This window comes from Impatiens glandulifera, chromosome 2 (assembly GCF_907164915.1).
Source record: "Impatiens glandulifera chromosome 2, dImpGla2.1, whole genome shotgun sequence".
Taxonomy (NCBI): Eukaryota; Viridiplantae; Streptophyta; class Magnoliopsida; order Ericales; family Balsaminaceae; genus Impatiens; species Impatiens glandulifera.
Genome location: NC_061863.1, coordinates 1,180,512 through 1,202,387, shown reverse-complemented (window position 1 = coordinate 1,202,387; position 21,876 = coordinate 1,180,512). Strand labels below are relative to the sequence as shown.

At 25.3% G+C, this 21,876-nt stretch overlaps 3 protein-coding genes across 3 annotated transcripts; 1 reads left to right on the top strand and 2 right to left on the bottom strand.

The window, feature by feature from the left end:
- The first annotated feature begins 5,828 nt into the window (after nucleotides 1-5,828).
- Nucleotides 5,829-7,546, top strand: LOC124926362 (xanthotoxin 5-hydroxylase CYP82C2-like). Its single transcript, XM_047466571.1, has 2 exons — nucleotides 5,829-6,822; nucleotides 6,888-7,546. The coding sequence occupies exons 1-2, from the start codon at nucleotides 5,863-5,865 to the stop codon at nucleotides 7,509-7,511; spliced, it is 1,584 nt and encodes a 527-aa protein (XP_047322527.1). The 5' UTR covers nucleotides 5,829-5,862; the 3' UTR covers nucleotides 7,512-7,546.
- A 1,061-nt stretch (nucleotides 7,547-8,607) lies between these two features.
- On the bottom strand, nucleotides 8,608-9,078 carry LOC124927398 (diphthamide biosynthesis protein 3). The gene has a single exon (XM_047467804.1). It carries the CDS (start codon nucleotides 9,016-9,018, stop codon nucleotides 8,761-8,763), a length of 258 nt encoding a protein of 85 aa, XP_047323760.1. The 5' UTR covers nucleotides 9,019-9,078; the 3' UTR covers nucleotides 8,608-8,760.
- A 1,275-nt stretch (nucleotides 9,079-10,353) lies between these two features.
- On the bottom strand, nucleotides 10,354-12,793 carry LOC124926305 (light-harvesting complex-like protein 3 isotype 2, chloroplastic). Its single transcript, XM_047466500.1, has 3 exons — nucleotides 12,325-12,793; nucleotides 10,900-11,037; nucleotides 10,354-10,768 (listed from the first exon to the last, which is right to left on the bottom strand). The coding sequence occupies exons 1-3, from the start codon at nucleotides 12,704-12,706 to the stop codon at nucleotides 10,518-10,520; spliced, it is 771 nt and encodes a 256-aa protein (XP_047322456.1). The 5' UTR covers nucleotides 12,707-12,793; the 3' UTR covers nucleotides 10,354-10,517.
- Nucleotides 12,794-21,876: the final 9,083 nt, after the last annotated feature.

The following is a 21,876-nucleotide window of genomic DNA, read 5'->3' as shown; positions in this document are numbered from 1 at the left end:
GTAAAACTCTTTTATGGGACGAAGTCTCGAAAATGTTTAATCTCCTTCTATATTTAATTCGGCTAGCAAAACCACTAGACTAAGGATCAAACATGTCATTAATTGTGTAATTTCTACATCAAGCTCAGGATACGTCGTAACTAGACTTTTGACACTACATCAAATGTCGTCCCAAAATCTAATCGAAGAACCATCCCCACAATGAATATAGATTGTTCATGAAAACTTTTCCACATACGATAAATTCCCTCCAAATGCTACACCCCGCTGAATAATTAGACATATTGGTGAACCAACCAAACCAATCATTATCATACTTAAATCTGATTATCGACGCCTAAAGACTATTCGGCTCCATTGCAAATCTACTACATCATTTTGATAAAAAAAAGTTTTGTTAAAAGAAATAAGATCTCGAATATCTAGACTTCCTTGATCTTTAAAACATTTAACTTTATATTAACTAACTAGATGACAAAACGATGTTATAAAATCCTCATAGAAATTTATACATTATTCTCTCTATTCTTACCGCCACACTTTTGGGGAGAATGAATAACGACATTATATATGTAGGCATAGATGACAACACACTCTTAATGAGGATTATCTGACCCATTTTTGAGATTATTTTACTTTTCCATCTAGACAATTTACATTACATTTTAGTGATAATCGGGTCCTAAAAGACCTTGTATCACAATTTAGCACCTAATGGCATACCAAGATATGTTGGCAGAAGATCACCAATTCTGAAACTCATCACATTTGTCAACCTTATCCTTCTTTTATTCGAAACATAATTTTAAAAAAAGATGTCTAACTTATTAAGATTAACTCGAAGACCGAAACATGCACCGAATAACCATAAAATATCTCGAATGTGCTTAAAATTACTATAAATAAAAAATGAGACAACGGATTAAGTATGCAGTACGCAAACACACTTAACCATTTAATTAGGCGTAGAACTTGTTGTCTAACGGGCTCGAACATAGGAACTTAGGGTTAGTATTCACCTCTTATTGCCACTATACTAGAAGAGGGAATAAAATTACTATAAATAGCCTGAACCATGCACAGCGTGACATCCGCGAAAAGTAAATGTGATATGGCGAAAGGATATCTTCTTGACCCACAACACACTCCACGGATGAGTCCTGAGTTTTCTGCGAAAACCATCATTTTTTATAGAGAGCTTTCGTAACAATGACGAACAAAAAAAAAAAGAGTGGATCACCCTGTTTGATCGAACCAATTCTTGTTCTACTCACATTTCAAACAATTTTTCCCAAACTACCCACTTTTCCATTCACTTTCCCAAACTACCCACATTTTTCTCTTTAAATCATTAATTATTCTCTTAATTACACATATTCCACACTAATCCACTAATTACTCTATTTTATAAATATAAATATATATAATTAAAATTAATATTACATATATTAAATAAAATATATTACATTAATATTAACATAACACATATATATAAATATAACATATAATTAAAATTAAACATTATAAATTAAATAATTTAAATAAATATTATACACTAAAATAAAATATATTACATAAACTTTTAATATTATATATAAAATAACACATATATTATATAAATATTAAAATAATACACATATTTTATTTTTACTTAATTTTATAAATATAATGTATATAATTAATATTAAACATTATAAATTAAATAATTCAAATAAATATTATAAACTAAAATAAAATATTATACATTACATAAAATTTAAATATTATATATTAAAATAAAATATATTATATTATATAAATATTAAAATAATACATATATTACATAAATGTTAAAATAACACTTATATTTTAAGTAAATGTGTAAAATATTATAAATATTTTAAAATTTATATAATTTATTTTATTTTAAGGTTTTTAAATTGATTACTTTTATAAATATTTTAAAGTTTAGGTAATTTATTTTAAAGTTTTATTTATTTTATTTTATTTTAGGTTTATGTTATATATTTTATTTTAGTTTATAATATTTATTTTAATTATTTAATTTAGTATATTTAGTTTATTTATATATATTAGTACAAATATAATATATGTATTATTTTAATATTTATGTAATATATGTGTTATTTTAATATTTATATAATATAATATATTTTATTTAATATATAATATTAAAGGTGTACGTAATATATTTTATTTTAATTTATAATGTTTATTTTTAATTATATATTATATTTATAAATTTAAATAAAAATAATATATATATTATTTTAATATTAATGTAATATATTTTATTTAATATATGTATTATTAATTTTAATTATATATATTTATATTTATAAAATAGAGTAATTGGTGGATTAGTGTGGAAGATGTGTAATTAAAAGGATAATTAATGATTTAGAGAGAGAAATGTGGGTAGTTTGGGAAAGTGAATGAAAAGGTGGATAGTCTGGGAAAAATTGTTTGAAAGGTGGGTAAAACAGGAATTGATTCATGTTTGATCCCTCTAGAGCTCTCGAAAAATCCTTCAGAACTTCCAATAATAATGACAGAAAATTTAACTGTCGAGAGCCAAAATATAATCCAATCAATCCATTTTGTCCATTACATCAAATAAAAACTCCCAATTGACATGATCATAAAATTTTTCGATGTCTAACTTTACAAAAGCACACATTTTTCACCTCTTGAATTAACTGAGTCAATGCACTCATTGACTATTAATACGCCATCATAGATTTGACGACCTTTGATGAACGTCATCTTATTATTATATATGACCGTCTCTAACACCCTCTGCAACTTATTGGTTAAACATTTTACGACAATCTTATAGAATGACGAAACGAGACTAATTGGACTAAAATTCTTCACATCAATAACTTCTGGAGCTCTACGAATGAGACATATCAAAGTAGAGTTCCAACTCTTATCAAATGATGAAAATCGATAAAAATGATCAATTACTTCCATAATTTCAGTTATAAGGAAATGCCACGTCTTCTTAAAAAAAGAAAAATTAAACACATCGCATTCTGGTGCTCTATCACTTCCACATCCCTTAATGACCTCCTCAACTTCATCCAACGTTAAACGAGCCCCCAATATATTTTTTTGCGTTGTACTATTGAATCAAAAATTGCATCATTCAATTTAGGTCTAACCTTAAATGACTCCTTAAATAAACCTTTAAAGAATTTGACAATACTCGTAGATATTTCAGGTTCACTATCATAAATTTCCCCCTCGATCGAGATATAATTTATCACATTATTTATTGCTTGGGCGTTAAAGATTCCATGGAAAAACTTAGTGTTTCTATCTCCGACTCTTAACCATGTAGTTCTACTTCGCTAGCGTGCCCCAGTTTCTTCTTCCTTACACATATCGAGTAACTTGTTAATAACATGAATCCGAGAACTAACCTTCTCAGTAGAGAGTTCACGAATCTCCTCATTCCCGTCAATGACATTAATTTTATTACACAAGTCATTGATTTTAACACAAAATAAAGAACGATATCCCACGAACCAACTTTTGAGAAGCTTACGCAAATTCCTTTAATTCACAAAGAGATTACTCGACGGAGAACCAACCAATGATTGATTCACCCATCATGATTGCACATGCGGTATAAAGTCTTATTTGATCAACCATTTATTTTCGAATCTAAATGATCGACATGTTCTCTCCATCTTTCGATATTCTATCAAGATCGGTCGGTGATCTGAATAACTCTATGGAAGGACCTTTTGAAATATATTAGAAAATCCTCAAAAGATTGATTCACTAATTAGAAATATGTCGATACGAGAATAAATGTGACACTCATTGTCATAACTTCTTCTAAAAGTGAATTGACCACCTTTCAAAGGAAAATTGATAAGTTCAAGTTCTTCAATTGTCTTTGATAACTCGCGTGTTAGGCTAATATACATATCTGCCTATTTTTTCAGACAGAAATCTCACTTCGCTCACGTCGTCCATAAAAACAATTGGTAAGTCCTAAAAAATTAAAATATTAAAACAATTTATTCTAATTTTATTTTTATAAAATTTATAATTAAAAACTATTATTATAATTCAACCAATTCAAAATTTAATTAATAAAAACATTAAATAATCAATATCAAACAAAAAGTAGATGAAAAACAAATATAGAATTTAGTAACAAAAGTAGGATGTAAATTTTCTTCTTCAACTCTAACTTAAATTTGAGGATTTTTTTTTTAATTTAAAAAGTTATTACAATTTTATTTGATGATATGACAATAACTTTTTATTAAAATATTTTAAATAAAAATTAAATACGTTTCTTTCAATATTTTAGATATCCATTATTATTATTTTTTGTCGTAAAGTGATTTTTTTTTAATAAGAATAATAATTAAAATACAAAATAAATTATCATGGATAGTAGTTTAATTTTCATTATAAGCGTTTTGAACGAAAACAAAAGTTGCGAAATGTTATTCTGAGAATAATATTAAAATAGAATGGTTGAATGTCAATGAATTCAAACAAACCAAATCGAAGTAATTCATTTAGGCTTTAAATGATTTTATTTAGTATGTGAATTTCAAACAAGACCTGGCCAAAATAAAATTAATGTTTAATGTATTAATACAAAGAGTGACCAAAATGAAATTGCTTACATTTTGTCGGTGAAGTCTGATCAATTTTATTATTTTATTCCTACATTGAAGAAAAATGTATTGAATGATCAATTTTATTTGTGAGTTTTAATTATTAATGAGTTCAAAATTCCTTTTTTATTAATTTAAATATAAAAAATAATAATTTAGAATAAAAAATATTTTAGTATATATTTTGATTATAAATTTAATGATTTAATTGATAATAAAAAAGTGAAATAATATATTATTAGTTTGTGTTATTTAAATCGAATCAAACCTTATACTTCTTTTTTAATAGTTATTAAGTAATTAAACTAATTATAACTGAAAAAAAATAAAAATAGAAGATTGATTCAACTTATTTTATGGGAAATTTGATGAAATACCCTAATAATTGTCTTAATTGAGGAGATGACCAGTGATTAATAAAAGTTGCGTAAATGACCACTCATAATTTTTCGGATGAAAATATTCCTGTCGCGTCACGATTGTCTAGCGACGAAAATTAAAGACTAAATTGAGTATAATTTTTCAACACGATCGACTCGTGACGGAAATTCAAGACTTAATTGAGTATATTTGTTCAGCATGATCGTCTCGCGACGGAAATTCAAGACTGAATTGAGTATAATTATTCAGTACGATTGTCTCGCGACGGAAGTATTTCATCCGAAAAATATGAAGTGGTCATTTGCGCAATTTTTATTAGACGTTGATCATTTCCTCCATTAAAACATTTATTAGGATCATTTCATCAAATTTCCCTTTTATAGGTAAAGATAAATATTTATTAATAGCTTAAGTGTTAAAAACAAATGTGATATATTCAATGTTTTTATACTGAAAATACAATAAATTAAAATTGGAAGTTATGATTATCACATCATATTAATTCTTTTAATTCGAAAAAACAAGTTAGGTTTTAAACCTAATTATGGATAATTCTTGGATTTTTGTACAATGTCATGTCAACTCACGTCTCTCTCTCAAATGCCACCACACAAAAGTTTTTCTTAATGATTTATTTAAAGAAATTTTTTGTTTAATTATATAATAAAAAAGATATTTGATAAAATAAAATAGTAATTTTATTTTTTTTCAAATTATCACTATAAAACAAGCTAAAAGTGATCCTCATCTTCTTACAAGATAATTTCCAGAAATAATAATAAATAGCAGAGCATTCTCATACAAGAGATCAATCTTTCCTTCAAATCAAAACATGGAATTTCTCCAACAGCTTCTTCTTCAAGTGATGATAGTTCTTATCTTCATTCTTTTAGGGTTCATCCATTTCCGGTGGTTTTCAAAATTCATGAACAAAAACAAAAGAAAAGCACCACCTCAACCCGCCGGTGCTTGGCCAATCATAGGTCACATCCCTCTTCTTCTCGGCGGAAAGAACTTAACCCACAGAATCTTAAGCAAAATGGCCGACAATTTCGGTTCTGTCTTTTCTCTCCGTATGGGTTTTCACGAAACCGTCGTTATTAACGATTGTGAAGTCGCTAAAGAATGTTTCACAACCAATGACAAAATCTTCTCCACCCGACCCAAGAGTTTGTCTTTCAAGCTATTGACCTATGACCAGACCGTGATTGCATTCGCTCCTTATGGACCCAATTGGCGCGCCATGCGCAAGTTTGTCGTGCTTAACCTCCTCACTGCCCATCGGTTACATATGTTGAGACATGTTCGATTCTCTGAGATTGATTTCTTCATCAAGAGTCTATACCAACAATGGGATCATGGAAATGGATCAGGGAGTGGAAAGATTTTAGTTGAATTCAAGGAGACGTTTCAAGACATGTCTTCTAATATAATTACGAGAATTATCGCGGGGAAACGCTACGCAGGAACCAATAGCGAGGAATCGAAACAATGTCAAAATGCTATAACGAAGATCTTTAATTTACTCGGGTTATTCTTAGTTTCGGATGCCATCCCTTCCCTCGGTTGGGTTGATATACTTAATGGAAATTGTGCTAAAATGAAGAGAGCTGCGAAAGAGATTGACGAGATTCTCGTGAGATGGCTAAAGGAACATCGAGAGAAGAGGCTTACAGGGTGTATTGAAGACGAGGATAATGACTTGATTCATCTTATGTTGTCTGACTTACAAGATGGTGATCTTGCTACCGTAGACATTGACACTGACACTGTCCTTAAATCCACTTGTTTGGTAAGTCATTTGATTCGTTTGTGTAGGTTTTATGGTATTGACCACATATCATTTGTGTATTCCAGGCCATGATTCTAGGTGGAAATGATACGATATCGGTTAGTATGACATGGGTACTGTGTTTCATTTTGAACAACAAAGACGTGTTGTGCAAAGCACAAGAAGAGCTGGACACGCATGTGGGAAGGAATCGTGTAGTAGAAGAATCGGATATAAAGAACCTTGTCTATCTACAAGCTATTTTTAAGGAAAGTATGCGATTACAGCCAACATTCCCTTTGTTGCTAGTACGTGAAGCAATGGAAGATTGCAACCTAGGAGGTTTTGAGATTCCGGCTGGAACACACCTGCTTGTTAATATTTGGAAGATACATCGCGACCCAAGTGTTTGGTCGGAACCACTAGAATTCAAGCCGGAGAGATTTCTAACTCAAGAGAAAAATATTGACATGGGATGGAAGAATTTTGAACTTTTACCATTTGGGAGTGGAAGGAGGATGTGCCCTGGAATAACCTTCTCACAACAAGTAATGTACTTGGGCATGGCAAGACTACTTCAAGGGTTTGAATTGGACACCATTGATGGATTGTCGGTTGACATGACTGAAAGTCCAGGTTTTAGCGTTCCAAAAGCTAACCCCTTGAAGGTCTTGATTAGCCCTCGCCTATTGCGCGATCTCTATATGTAAGATTGGAAAACTTCATTGTAGTACAATGTCAATTATGCTTTGTTCTTGTAATAAAACAATGAATAAGAATGAAATAATTATCAGCTGATTTGAAACCCTAAACCCAATTTACAGCAACAAGATAGTTCCAAATTGGAGTTCAATCCGATTAAGTCTTGTACAATCGAATCTATACCAAGATAAACCAACTATCATTGCATCAAACTTCATCATATTCCATTGAAAGGAAAGGAAAGTCTATTATTACAAACTAAGACATTAAACTATAAATAAGAACAATCTAAGTGATTACATCATATAGATTTTCTTACTCTATTCATTAAGCAATAAATGGACCTTCCCCTCTTGCGAACAAAGTCTCCAAATTTAGCATAAATAATGAGGAATTGAGCCTGCTCTAGCCATGGCCACAGCCATGTTTCTTTCAGTCTTGGAGTAATATCATATGAAGATGATCGTGTAGGTCTAGTCAACACATTTCTAAAGCTTTTCTTCAAACAAAATCAACACTTGATGAGCAATGCCTTCAAGATTCATAGTTCAAGCTCATCATGAAGAGATCAATCATCAAATACTTTCGGTGAAAATCATTCATTCCTCATTCAGAGTCTATTTATTAGGCCTCATACTTAAGGCACAATCCAAATTTATACTCCAAAACAGGATCTACTACCATTCCCGAATCTCTTTCTCAATCTTTTCGAACCCTTAATCTCGTCAGCACTACTTGTTCTTACATAATCTTTCTTTGTTTCTTAAGCTGCACACGTTTACGCGAGACACAAGGGGATTGTACGATTGGTTAATCTTCCATCTTTTGAAGAATTCTTGTGTAATTACATTAAACTTTAAGTCATGTTGGATCTCAATAGTTACTAATTAAGAAACAAGATGAATATGATTGTTTTGATGGAAGTCAACACAAATCGAAAATCATAACCCTACTCCAAATTAAGACGTTTCTAATAAATAAAAATGATTCGGTTTGGTTACTATTCCACAATTAATCAATTATCTCCATTTTCGCAATAAATTCAAAAGGGATGTTCAAGTTTTTCGAAAAAAAAGTATAATTGACAGAAAAATAAAAACAAAGTCATTTAGAAGTATGATCAAATTTGAATTAAACAGAACCCAAATTACAAACAATAGCGTAATTAACAACAAAACTATCAAAAGAACGAAATTAGCAAAACCTGGATAAAACAATATGATGTATGAATGGCAAAATTGACGGAGACTAGAGATTTCAAGCGACAGATACAGGCTGTTGCTTTACCGGCTCCTTATTGTTCTTCGATTTCTGATCAGAATCGCCGATGAAATCTTCCATATTGTAGATTACAATTAAATAGAGAGAGCAACTAGGGCAATTGGCGATCTCCTCACCGAGTTTAAGATCTTCCTTTGTAATTTGGAACAAATCGCCGCAAGGACATGGGTAGGTGAAGGATTGAAGCTCTTCGTTCCATGTAAAGTCTTCGATCTCTACTTGATCGTAAGCCATCGATGTGGCTTTTCGTCTTTGAAAGTTTCAGAATCAGAGGAATCGTTAAGCTGCCGTCGATGTTCTGAAATTAGGGTTAGGGTTGTAGTTATACTTATTATGTTAATATCCATAAATAAGAGTCTTCAATTATTTTCATTTGTTTATATTGTACCCAAACTTTGTTTTTAGTTTTATTTAAGGTCATTTGGTCTAATTGAATTTTCGGACTTCATTTTTTAAACTTTAGTGTAATGTTTTATTTTAACTGTTTTAAATTTAATTTATTATTTACGTATAATTGATAAATAAATAAATAAAATATTAATGTTATTAATTTAAATACTCAATTTCAGTGAAATGATGATTTTAATTATTAATTTTTAAAATTTAATAATTAAAACACTCATTCTTGTTAAAATTTAATAATTAATACTTTATTTATAAATATCAGGTAGATAATAAAATAATGTATTAAGACACAGTTTAATATATTATAAATTTAATAATGAAAGAAAATACATAAAATCTTAATTGATCACAATTTTATTGGCCTTTTTTATAAATGTTATAACTTATAAAATAAAAATAAACTAAAAACAATTCTATTATTTTTCTAAAAATTCCACTTAAAAGTGTGGACTTAGAACCTAAAATTTTTATTCTCCTAAATAAGATTAATTTTAATAAATAAAAAGTATGGTTAATTTTGAGAATCATAATATTAGTCATTAGAGAGTATTTAATTAACAATTTATGCCAAATTTTACTTAAATAATTAAAAACAGAGGAAATCGATTTCTAATTTGTATCTATGATTAGGTTTGGGTTTAATAATAAAAATCCAATGGTTAAACCTACTGAAAATATATATACCAATTTTGACATTTATTTTTATAATTTATTTTTTCATCCTAAAAAAACGATATTTTAGATATACGAATAATACCCTACTTTTATCCTAATAGTGAAGTAGAAATTTGTTATTATTACTTTTTCTTTTTTAAATTGAAATCTTGACATTCATATTTGACTCTTTTAATTCAACTTGTATTATTTTTTAAACTTAATAAATATCTAAAATTTATTAATTTATTACAAATTTATTTACAAGATTACAATAATATTCTTAAATTAATTTTTCATGTTTTTAAAATTTATTTACAAGAATATTCAGAAATATTTTTTTTTTTTGAAAAATGGTCAATAACCAGTGGAATAATTTTTCCAGAAAAAAACAGCCCAACTACTAATTAGTAATTACCCTACAGATTTCATAGCTAAAAAACAAGAATTAAAGCAAATTTCCAAATTCTGTTAGGAAATTTTTCAGTAAAAGTTCTTCAAAAGGGGAAAAATAACAAAATTCTACAAGCATTTAATGTCAACCGCAACCATCTGCAATTCAGGAAACATTTTCATAAGATAACATAAACAGTTCATTCTAGTTCTAGACACCATACAAAAACAAAGGGAAAATTCATTATTACATGCTCCAATTAACACCAAATCTCACTCTCTCAGTCCTTTTTAGAGGTGGAAATGGTCTCATCCTGCCAAGTTGCTTGCCATTGTTTGTCATAGAATGTGGTTTCTTCAAAAAGCTTCTTTAGGTTATCAAAGTCTTCGTTCTTCCTAACTAGAAGCACGCCCACTACAGAAACGAACAAGAGCGATTTGCAGAAGAAATTTCCCATTTGATCTACTAGACCCACTCCAGTTAAACTATCAACAAAATAAGCCATAAAGAACCCCACCATTGCAGCCCGACCTGAATAAGGAAAGATTGAGAAATACCCATTTTCTTAAACAAAATTCAAATGACAACAATTCACTTGTGATCTGAAAACTTTTGCAGAAATTCTGAGGGATAAGGACTGAGGAAGGGTATAATAGGCAAACCATTGAGCAATTCAGCCTCGGGAAGATGGAATCTTTTTACCCATGCCCACCATGGGATGATTGATGTGTCGAAAACAACAATGTCGTCGTTATTCGTTGATTCAGGGTTGTCTTCCAGCCATTTTCTCCTCTTCGCCTCTGCAAATGCATAGAAGAAATAAAAATGTATGATAGGAACAAGATGATTCTTTTATTTATTTCTTTTAAGTTTAGTGACTACTACTGCTATAGAAACACTCATTGTTATTCAGTTCAGATCTGGCTGATTTCATTAGTAGGCAAAGTATGTGTAAGTTTTTCCCAAAAAAAGTATGTGTAAGTGAAAAAGTGCAGAATTTCATAAAGGCTCCAATAGATGGAAAATGGTTGATGGGTGATTTAAGCATAGAAGAAAATAGTTAAGGATCAAGAACAGTGAAGAAGGGAATCTTCTATTGTTTGAATATTGTTGTTTTTGGTAATTAAAAATTGTTGAATTGTAAATATAAGATCAAGATCATGTAACTACCAATCGAACTGACAACTAGGCAAGAAATAACTCAATAGAAAGTTGCAAGATAATAGGGGGGATTCCAAGTTTTTGTTTTGGTTCTTCTCGTGATTTTGGAATCTCATGAATAAGGCGAGATATTTGGCATCCCACCGCCATGAATTGCCACTTCAAAAAAGGTGGTGTTCTTAATGGAAATCGAGCCTGAGACATCATTCTCTTAATTCAAGACTCTTAGCACTTGGTGGGTGTCTTGGACCTTGTTTAATGTGGGTCATTTAGAATTATTTTCAAATCCACAAACCAATAAATATACCATAAAATCTAACATCTTAGCATTCAATTCAATTAATTGACCAAAATACTAAATTACCCATATGTATTTGTGTTCCTTAAGGCATTCATCAAATTCCCAAACCCAGAAATCTAGCTCATACAAATTCTTTAATTGGCATCCCACCGCCATGAATTGTCACGTCAATAAAGGTGGTGTTCTCAGTGAAAATCTAACCTGAAACATCCTACTCTTAGTTCAAGACTCTTCCCACTGCGTGGGCGTCTTGGACCTTGTTTAATGTTCAAATAATCCAGTCCATTTTACCATCAAATGTAACATCTTAGCATTCAAATTACCCATATGTATTTGTGTTCCTTAAAGAATTCATCAAATTCCCAAACCCAGAAATCTAGGTCATCAATGAATTCACTAGTACAAGTGATTTATCCAAAAAGAAATGGTTAATTACACACAAAGTAGATTCTCACACATGAGCAAGCAGATCCATCTTGTTCCTTGGATTAACCGAGTGAAACTCAAATGCAAGTAAAACAGTACTCAAAACTCACAACTAAAGAGGAAAATCAACACATGCAACAAGATCAGAACCATTATTGATGCAGAAAAGGAAAAAAGAGGAATTAGGAAATTAATTTACCAGCATCAATAACAGAATCCCAATTGGTCTTCCCATCTTTCTGAAATTGAACCAAATCCCATGTCCCTCTTACCCACTTAGGGTCTTCAAACTTCAATACACCCTTCGCGGCTGACCCATTTCCCCCCAAATTACCATCGTCGGACTCCGAAACAGGCGCGGGAGCTTCTGGGATCTTCTGTTCCTCGACGGCGGCGGCAGAGATGGTTCCTCCGGAGCCATTTTCGGTGGCTATGGAGCAAACTAGGAGAAGCTTCCTCTTGTTGGATCTTAGAGTGGGGAAAAGTGAAGGCTTGAGAGATAAGTGGGTTTGTACAGAAGAGGAAGATGGAGGAAAGGTTGTGAGTTGGGTCGGAGGAGATGAGAAAAGAGCCATGGACATTGTTGCTCTTGAAGAAGAGCTGAAAAACGAGAGAAGAGTGAAGTTGTTTCTAGCAATCCTGAACCGCAGAATTTTGGGGGCTAACGCATCTCTTCTTCTTATAAAACTATTTTTTTTCTAATACAAGAAAAAGAAGTTTTGTCAAAAATAATTAAAAAATTGTTGGTTGGGAATTACAAAGTGTTTAATGAGACATGCCCTAAGGCTGGTGTCACATGGTCAGCCAAGATGGACTAAGGTCTTGTCTGTATTTAAAAATAAAATAAAAAATAATAATAATAATTGATGGTAATTTTGAGGATATATATATATATATATATATAATGATACTTAATTTTCAAAGTGTTTGGATGGTCGGGTCGAAGGTTATGATTAATTTTGATATATATGTGAGAATAAATAGATATTTTGGTCGGATTGTGGGTTGACTCGCTCATAAACTTAAAACGATTAAAAATAAAATTAAAAATACTAAAGGTATGTTTCGAACTTATAACCTAACAAAAACAAGAGCTTGAAAAGTGAAATAAGGGGCGCGTTAGCTAGGCCGATACCAAATGTAAGTTACAGTTTGGTCAAATCATGCAATTAACGCGAAAACGAAAAACAGATCAAGTTACATACCTCCAGCCATTGCTTAATCCCTTAAACCTTCTTCTATGATCTTTCTTTGGTACTTCTAGTTATTTTCATGTTTAGTGTTCACTTGGCTAAAGGTCCACTTGTAACATGGAAATAACACATAGTAAGATCAAATATATTCCTATTATAATCATCTATATATATCTAATAACGCTTAATTTAAAATGTTGGAGATATTTTACACGCTCTTTCCTAAATCATCCACAAATCAGGTAATTTCTCTTTCCTAATTTATTTATTTTAATTAGTTTCTCTCTCCTAATATATATATATATATATATATATATATATATATATATATTTCCTAATATATATATAGATTTCAGTATTTTTTTTTTATTTCTTTACCAATATTTATATTTTTTTTTACACTAATAATATAAAATATTATTTTATTAATAATTTTTATATTAAAATATATAATATTACATAACATATTTATTTTTATATTTAATAATAACAATGTATAAAATAATGCTCATCATATATTAATAAACATTTATTTATATTTATATATAATAACGTTTAATATGATTTATTAAATTAACAATAAAAATTCACTATAATTCTCTTACTCTATTTTTCTTAATTAAATTATATTAATATTAATTCAAAATTTTCATTAAATATCAATAATAAAACCTCCAAAAAAAACGTATAATAAAATTTTCATTAAATATCAATAATAAAACCTCCAAAATTGTATGACATTGGTGGGTTAATGCGTTTTGAGTTGTATGGGACGAATTTTGGATGGAGCCGGCCAATGAAGATGGTTTTCATTGATACGGCTGGAGTTTTCTCTCTATGTGATTTTAGAGATAACCAATGCCGAATTGTTTTTAATAAACATAAGATTGAAGTCAATCTTCTATGAAGAGCTTGAAGATATTGATAATATTTAATAATTTAATTCTCCAATTAATTAGTGTAATTGATGGATTTTGTGTTATCCTAAATAAATTTTGTATAAGAAACTTTTTTTCTGTTTATTATTTTGGTTCTTTGTTTAATGAAAAAATATATATATATATTAATCTTAGATTGTATTTTTTAAATTTTTTTATTCAAATAAATTGTTTTTTATTATTTATTTTTAATGTAGTCTCATCATCAATTATAATCCAGTTAATGTAATATAAAATTACAAATTTCTTTCCTAAATATTAATTATATATATAATAATAATATATATCTTTTCTCACCTAATATAAACAATAATTTTGTTATTTATCTCTTTCACACTCTATATTAATTATTTTCTCTCACCTATTATATATATATATATTTTTTTCTCTCTTAATTTCTCTTTTACAAATTTATAATAATAATAATAATTCCCAAATTTTCTCTATTAATAATTATTAATTTATCTCTCCTTCTATAATTATTATTTTTTTTCTAATTAATATTATAAAAAATATTTATAATATATAAAATAATATTATATAAAATATTTATAATTTATTAGAATGAGAAATTTTGTTATTTTTTCGGTCAATTAGAATGGCACGTCATTCCATTTAAAATATTCTCTTCCAATTTCACTCTCTCAATCCTTTCTTCAATAATATATATTCCCTCACCTAATATAATTAATAATTTTAATTCTTTCTCTCTTTCCTACACTATATTATTATTTTCTCTCACATAATATATATATATAAATATATATATATATATATTTTCTCTCTTAATTTCTCTTTTACAAATATTTATAATAATAATAATAATTCCCAAATTTTCTCTAATAATAATTACTAATTTATCTCTCATTTTATAATTACTATTTTTTTTCCTAATTAATATTATAATTTTTTTTATAATATACAAAATAATATATTTGTAATATAATATAATATATTTATTATATAAATATATAATAACATTTAATATAATTTATTAAACTGATAATAAAGTTACAAATTTTATTTTCCTAAATAATAATCATATATATAATAATAATATATATCTTCTCTCACCTAATATAATTAATTATTTTTGTTCTTTCTTTCATACTCTATATTAATTATTTTTCTCACTTAATATATATATTTTTCTCTCTTAACTTTTTTTTACAAATATTTATAATGATAATAATAATAATCCCTAAAATTTCTCTTATAATAATTACTAATTTATCTCTCCTTCTATAATTACAAATTTTTTCCTAAATAATATTTTTATTATTTTATCTCTCATATATATATTATCTTTTTTCATTAATTTTAAATAAACTTATTAATAATAAATATTTATATATTATTTATTTTTTATATATATAAATATTTATAATATACAAAAATAGTACCATATAATATATATATATAAATTCATATAATATATATATAATAACGTCAATAAAAATTCACATAAAAATATAATTTACAGTTACTTTTTCTACTACTTTATTTTTTTTAATTAAATTATATTAATATTTATTCAAATTTCTTATTAAATAAATTTACATTAAATATTAATTATAAAACTTCCAACAAAAACGTATAATAGAATAATAATATAAAACCTCCAATAATATAAATTCTTATTAATTTAATATTAAATATTAATTATAAAACCTTAATAAAATATTAATATAAAATCTCCAACATAAATTCTTACTAATTTAGTATTAAATATTAATTATAAAACCTTGCAATTAAATCAGACTTTCATTTTATTCTCCACCATATAATATAATATAATATAATATAATATAATATAATATAATATATATATATATATATATATATATATATAACAATAAAAATTCATATCAATTCTCCACCATATAATATAATATAATATAATATAATATAATATAATATATATATATATAACAATAAAAATTCATATCATATCAAAGTATAATTTATAGTTACCCTTTCCTATTTATTTTTCTTAATTAAATTATATTAATATTAATTTAAATTTCTAATTAAATAAATTTACATTAAATATTAATAATGGTTAAAAAAAATATCATATATATAATAATAATATATATCTTCTCTCACCTAATATTCTTTCTTTCATACTGTATATTAATTATTTTCTTTCATCTAATATATATATTTTTCTCTCTTAACTTTTTTTTACAAATATTTATAATAGTAATAATAATAATCTTTAAAATTTCTCCAACAAAAAAACGTATAATAAAATATTAATATAAAACTTCCAACAACATAAATTCTTATTAATTCAGTATTAAATACTAATTATAAAATCTTGCAATTAAATCACTTTTAATTGTTCTCCACCTTATAATATAATATAATACAATAAATATATATATATATATATAATAACGTTTAATATTATTTATTAAACTAACAATAAAAATTAACATCAAAGTATAATTTATAGTTACTTTCTCTCCTATCTATTTTTCTTAATTAAATTATATTAATATTAATTCAAATTTCTAATTAAATAAATTTACATTAAATATTAATTATAAAACCTCTAACAAAAATGTATAATAAAATATTAATTATAAAAAAGAAAGGTAAACGTGATTATTGCAATTGGACTTTGTTGATTTAAGATTATTTATAAAAAAAAAAGTATTTGAGTGGAGAAAAAAATGAAAGTCTGGTTTAATTAAAGGTTTTATAATTAATATTTAATGTTAAATTAATAAGAATTCATATTGTTGTAGGCTAATAACTAATTTCTTTTATTTAATTCATAAATAAAAAATATTACAAATTCATGTTTATATGTATATAAAAATATTTGATTCATACAAATTTGTTTCATAATTTTTTTCCATATATATATATATATTTATAAATATTTTATACAATTTACCTATACGAAGAAATAATTACTAATAACTAATTTTTTTATGTTTTCCTCTAATTATATATATATATATATATATATTATATTTTTTCTTCATATAAATATATTCTCTTTTACTAAATTAAATATTTTATAAAAAAACTTCCAGGATATGAGAATTATTCGAATAAAAAAATTTCTAAATAAAAAACTTGATCCGACTAAATAAGATGTCACATCAAACAAAATATAACATCAACTCAAATCTAAGTAATTTAAAAAATATGACACTCAATTGCTAAAAAAGTCATTGAAGGGCCAAGAAAAAATGTTTTTTCAACCTCTCTGCAACTTTATTTTAGAGAGAAAAAAAAAGAAGTAACTTAGATGAATTATTTTACAATTGGTAATTATGTAAGAACATTTTAATTTCCCGTACAACGTAGGGTATCCTACTAGTTTAACTAACTATGCTAATAAAAATTATATTTTAAATTCAACACTAAATTTGATTTGATGAACGCTTTAATATAAGTTTAACTTTTTAACTAATATATATATATATATATATATATATATATATATATATATATATATATATATATATATATATATATATATATATATATATATATATATATATATATATATATATATATATATATATATATATATATATATATATATATATATATATATATAATGATGCTTAATTTTCAAAATGTCTGGATTTTCGGGTTGAGAGTTGTGGTTAATTTGAATATATATGTGAGAGTAAATTAAAAATACTATCACATTTTAACCATAATTTTTTTCTCGATTTTTATATCATTACTCGGGCTACATGCTAGTTTTTAATAAAAAATACTTAAAAGAGTATTAATATAAAAATAAAATAATAATTTAAAGTAAAATATATTTTATTATTTAATTAATAAATTGAATGTTATAATAAATAAAATAATGTTTAATTAAATTTACATACTAATTAAGGGACTAGGATGTCATATAACCATTATAAATTAAAGATATTAATATATAATAATAAAACTAAAAAATTTAAATAAATTTAAATAAAAACATTAATGAATAGAGTGAGTAATAAATTAAAATGAAGCAAGTTTTTTTTAATCTAGTTATTCAAATTTAGGAGATTGTAATTAAGGTATGTGGTTATCAATACTAATTCTATTTAACTATTATGAATATCCTATTACACACGGATAATAATATTTATAAAAGTAAACGTAACATTATTTAAATTTAATTAATTTAAAATTGATTTTATTTGTAAAAGTTAAATTAATCTTAAACTTAATGTTAATATATATTTTATCCTATCGGCATCCACTTAACCCCTCAATTAACCATCGTATTGTGACTCATACTTTATATGCCTTTTTATCTTTCAGCAAACCACTCACAAATCTTAGTCGACCTCAATTAATGACACACCTCTTATTTCTCGTCAAATTCAACTACTATCCTCCAATTAACTTTATCTTATTACTCACACTTTTTTCATATGTCTCTTTATCCCTCATCAACCACTCACTAATTCTAATATTGTGACTCACACTTTTTCATATTTCTCTTTATCATTCGATAAACCACTCATCAATCTTAGTCGACCTCCATTTTACTCTCACTTCAACAAATCAACAATCAATCTCAATTGATCATAGACCTCTTATTCAACGTCAAACCAATCATTGATCACCACCCCACCTCCATCTCGTGACTTCACACTTTCAAATGCATTAACCACTAATTTTGACCTCACACTCGACAAATCACCCACCACCCAACCTCCATTTCGTGACCTTACACTTTCAAATACTCGTCAAACCAACCACTAATTCTGACTTTTATCTCGTATCTCACACTTTCAAATGTTCGTCAAACCAACCAATAATTCCGACCTCACACTTTCAGATGTCTCGTATCATTTGTTTAAAAGTTGCGCCACCATGTATTATAGGCAATAATGCATTCTTGAAAATCTAAATTTGCATATTTTGAAATTCTAATCCTGGTCTTAAGTATAAAATATAAACACTTTAACCGTTAGACCACTTGATATTGTTAAAATATTTTGTTATTTTGTGTGTATATATATATATATATAGTATTTAATATATATTATTAATTAGTTAATTGTTATATTAATCAAAATATTATTTATACTCATAAAATAATATATTAATATATATATATATATATATATATATATATATATATATATATATATATATATATATATATATATATGATGAAAGAAAATAATGTATGATAAAAAAATAAATTATAAGGTAATTATATTTATTATATATATATATATAATTATTTATAATAAAAAAATTATATTTTATATAATTAGTGAAAATATATATAGAAAATAATTTTAAAAAAAATAATTATTATTTATTATTTATAAAAACTTTATATATATATATATATATATATATATATATATATATATATATATTATAATGTTATTATATTTCGAAATCCACCTTCAAACTAGTCTCGTATAATTATTGATAAGAAAATATATATTTTATACGTGAGATAATAAAATATAAGATAAAATATATTTATATTCAAAAATATATTTTTAAAAATCTAAATTTATATATTTTAAGATTCAAACAATCTAAAATATATAACGTGTAAAATTAATAACGAAGGAATTCTTATTATCTTATGTATATTTTTCCTACTAATCATATAAAATATATTTTTTTTATTTATAATTTTATATTTATATATAATATTATATATTTATATATAATATTATATATTTATTTTATTTATTTATATATATATATATATATATTTTTCAGTAATCATATAAAATATATATTTTTTCATTCAGAATTTTTATATTTATATATAAAATATTTATTATTATATATAGAAAGAGTAATGATAGGGAACGCGAATTTGGAGTCGCGAAAAGTCTGCGGAAATAGAATATTCTTGAAAAAAAAAATATAAAGAATAAATAAAATGAGAGTTTAAGGTTTAAGACTTAAGATTTAAAATTTAGAATTTAAGATTTAGACCTTAAATCATAAATCCTAAACCCTAAACTTATTAATATTTTCTAGTTTTATATATGATAAAGAAATAAAAAGTTAATTATTTTATTTTAAAAAAGAATTGCTGACCTAAATTATTGTGGTGACATGATGACGTGAATTATTGTGGTGATATTTTATAATAAATTATATTCATGAATTTTATAATTTTTTTATATTATCTAAATTAGGACAAAATAATTTCTTTCTCAACTCATTATGTTACTAAGCAAATTTTTTTTATAAAATAATAATTATTTGCATATTAAACTTTATGTAATAAGGCCTTTTTCTTATTTAGGTTTTTCAAATAACTCAATAAAATCAATTATCACATCACTCCCTTTTTCATCCATTAAATCAATTAATTTATTAACCAAAATACTAAAATACCCTATATTTTAAATTATTATTATTTATTTTATTTATATATATGAATATCCTTTATGTCTTTTTACCAAAAAAAAATATAATTATTTTCTCAAAATCATCACCCATAATCAATATTTTCTCTCTCTACCTCTAGGTTATTTAAATAACCTAATAACTAAAATATTTAATAATAATTTATTATATTTAAAAAATTCATTAATTTATAAAATAATTTAAAATAAATATTTTGAATATATTATTTTGAATTTTAGAATAAATTTATATATATTATTTTGAAGTATAAGAAAAAATTTATTTAAAATTAAAAAAAATATTAATCTTTTATTTAATTTCTTTTAATGTTAAAAACTAGCATTACAACTTTCTAAAATAGACATGTTTTTAAATTTTAAGAATCACTTTTGCCATTTAAATAATTTAGTGTGAGTTATTTAATTATTTTTATTAAACTTATTATGCATAATATTAAAATTACACTATTACTTATATATAACTAAATTTAAAATAAACATTAATTAATTTAAAATAGTATATATATATATATAATATTATTAAAAAAAATAACATATTAAAAATATTTTATTTTAAATTATTTAAATTATAATTTTAAATAACAAACTATTTAAAAATAACCAATTATATTATTTAAAAAATAGTTTAATATTATATTTTAATAATTTATTATTTTATCCAACACTTTTATTGTCTAGTTGAAATAGTTGTGGCTTAACAGTTACACCAACTTCTTTTTTAGTGAGATTGATTTATTAAAATAAAATATTAGAGTAATTAAGATTTTATTTGAGAATTTTTTAGTTATTATAAACGAATAGTTCACTAAAATTTTGAACAATTTTATTATTATTATTATAGTGTAGTATTTAAAGATGGGTTTTGCCTACGTATATATTGAATTGGCTAGGAATAACAAGTTAATTCCTGTCAATTTTTTTTGGTTAATATTATTCTCGCTACCAACCAACCTTTCTCATTTTTAATTAAAAGTAAACTTCATTTTTTTTTTGTCTGATGTACGTAGCCAATAATAACTAAAGGAGACTGATGGAGTTTCAAATGATGGTAAATATTTTAATGGTACTATTCTTGGGAAGAGGTGAGAATCTTTTCAATTGAATGAAAAGTGAATTAAAATTTATTCATAAGGAGAATTGCATACATATAATATCAAAATTCTCTTAGGAAAGATTTAAACATTCAATTCTAAGGGGACCATCCAAATTTAAAATTAAATGAACCATTTTT

Excerpts from the sequence above, each read along its gene's own strand:
- LOC124926362 (XM_047466571.1), top strand. The coding sequence starts at position 5,863 with ATGGAATTTCTCCAACAGCTTCTTCTTCAAGTGATGATAGTTCTTATC. Across the intron at positions 6,823-6,887 it reads TCCTTAAATCCACTTGTTTG|GCCATGATTCTAGGTGGAAA; the intron begins GTAAGTCATTTG and ends TGTGTATTCCAG.
- LOC124926305 (XM_047466500.1), bottom strand. The coding sequence starts at position 12,706 with ATGTCCATGGCTCTTTTCTCATCTCCTCCGACCCAACTCACAACCTTT. Across the intron at positions 11,038-12,324 it reads GGATTCTGTTATTGATGCTG|AGGCGAAGAGGAGAAAATGG; the intron begins GTAAATTAATTT and ends ATGCATTTGCAG. Across the intron at positions 10,769-10,899 it reads CGAGGCTGAATTGCTCAATG|GTCGGGCTGCAATGGTGGGG; the intron begins GTTTGCCTATTA and ends TTCCTTATTCAG.
- LOC124927398 (XM_047467804.1), bottom strand. The coding sequence starts at position 9,018 with ATGGCTTACGATCAAGTAGAGATCGAAGACTTTACATGGAACGAAGAG.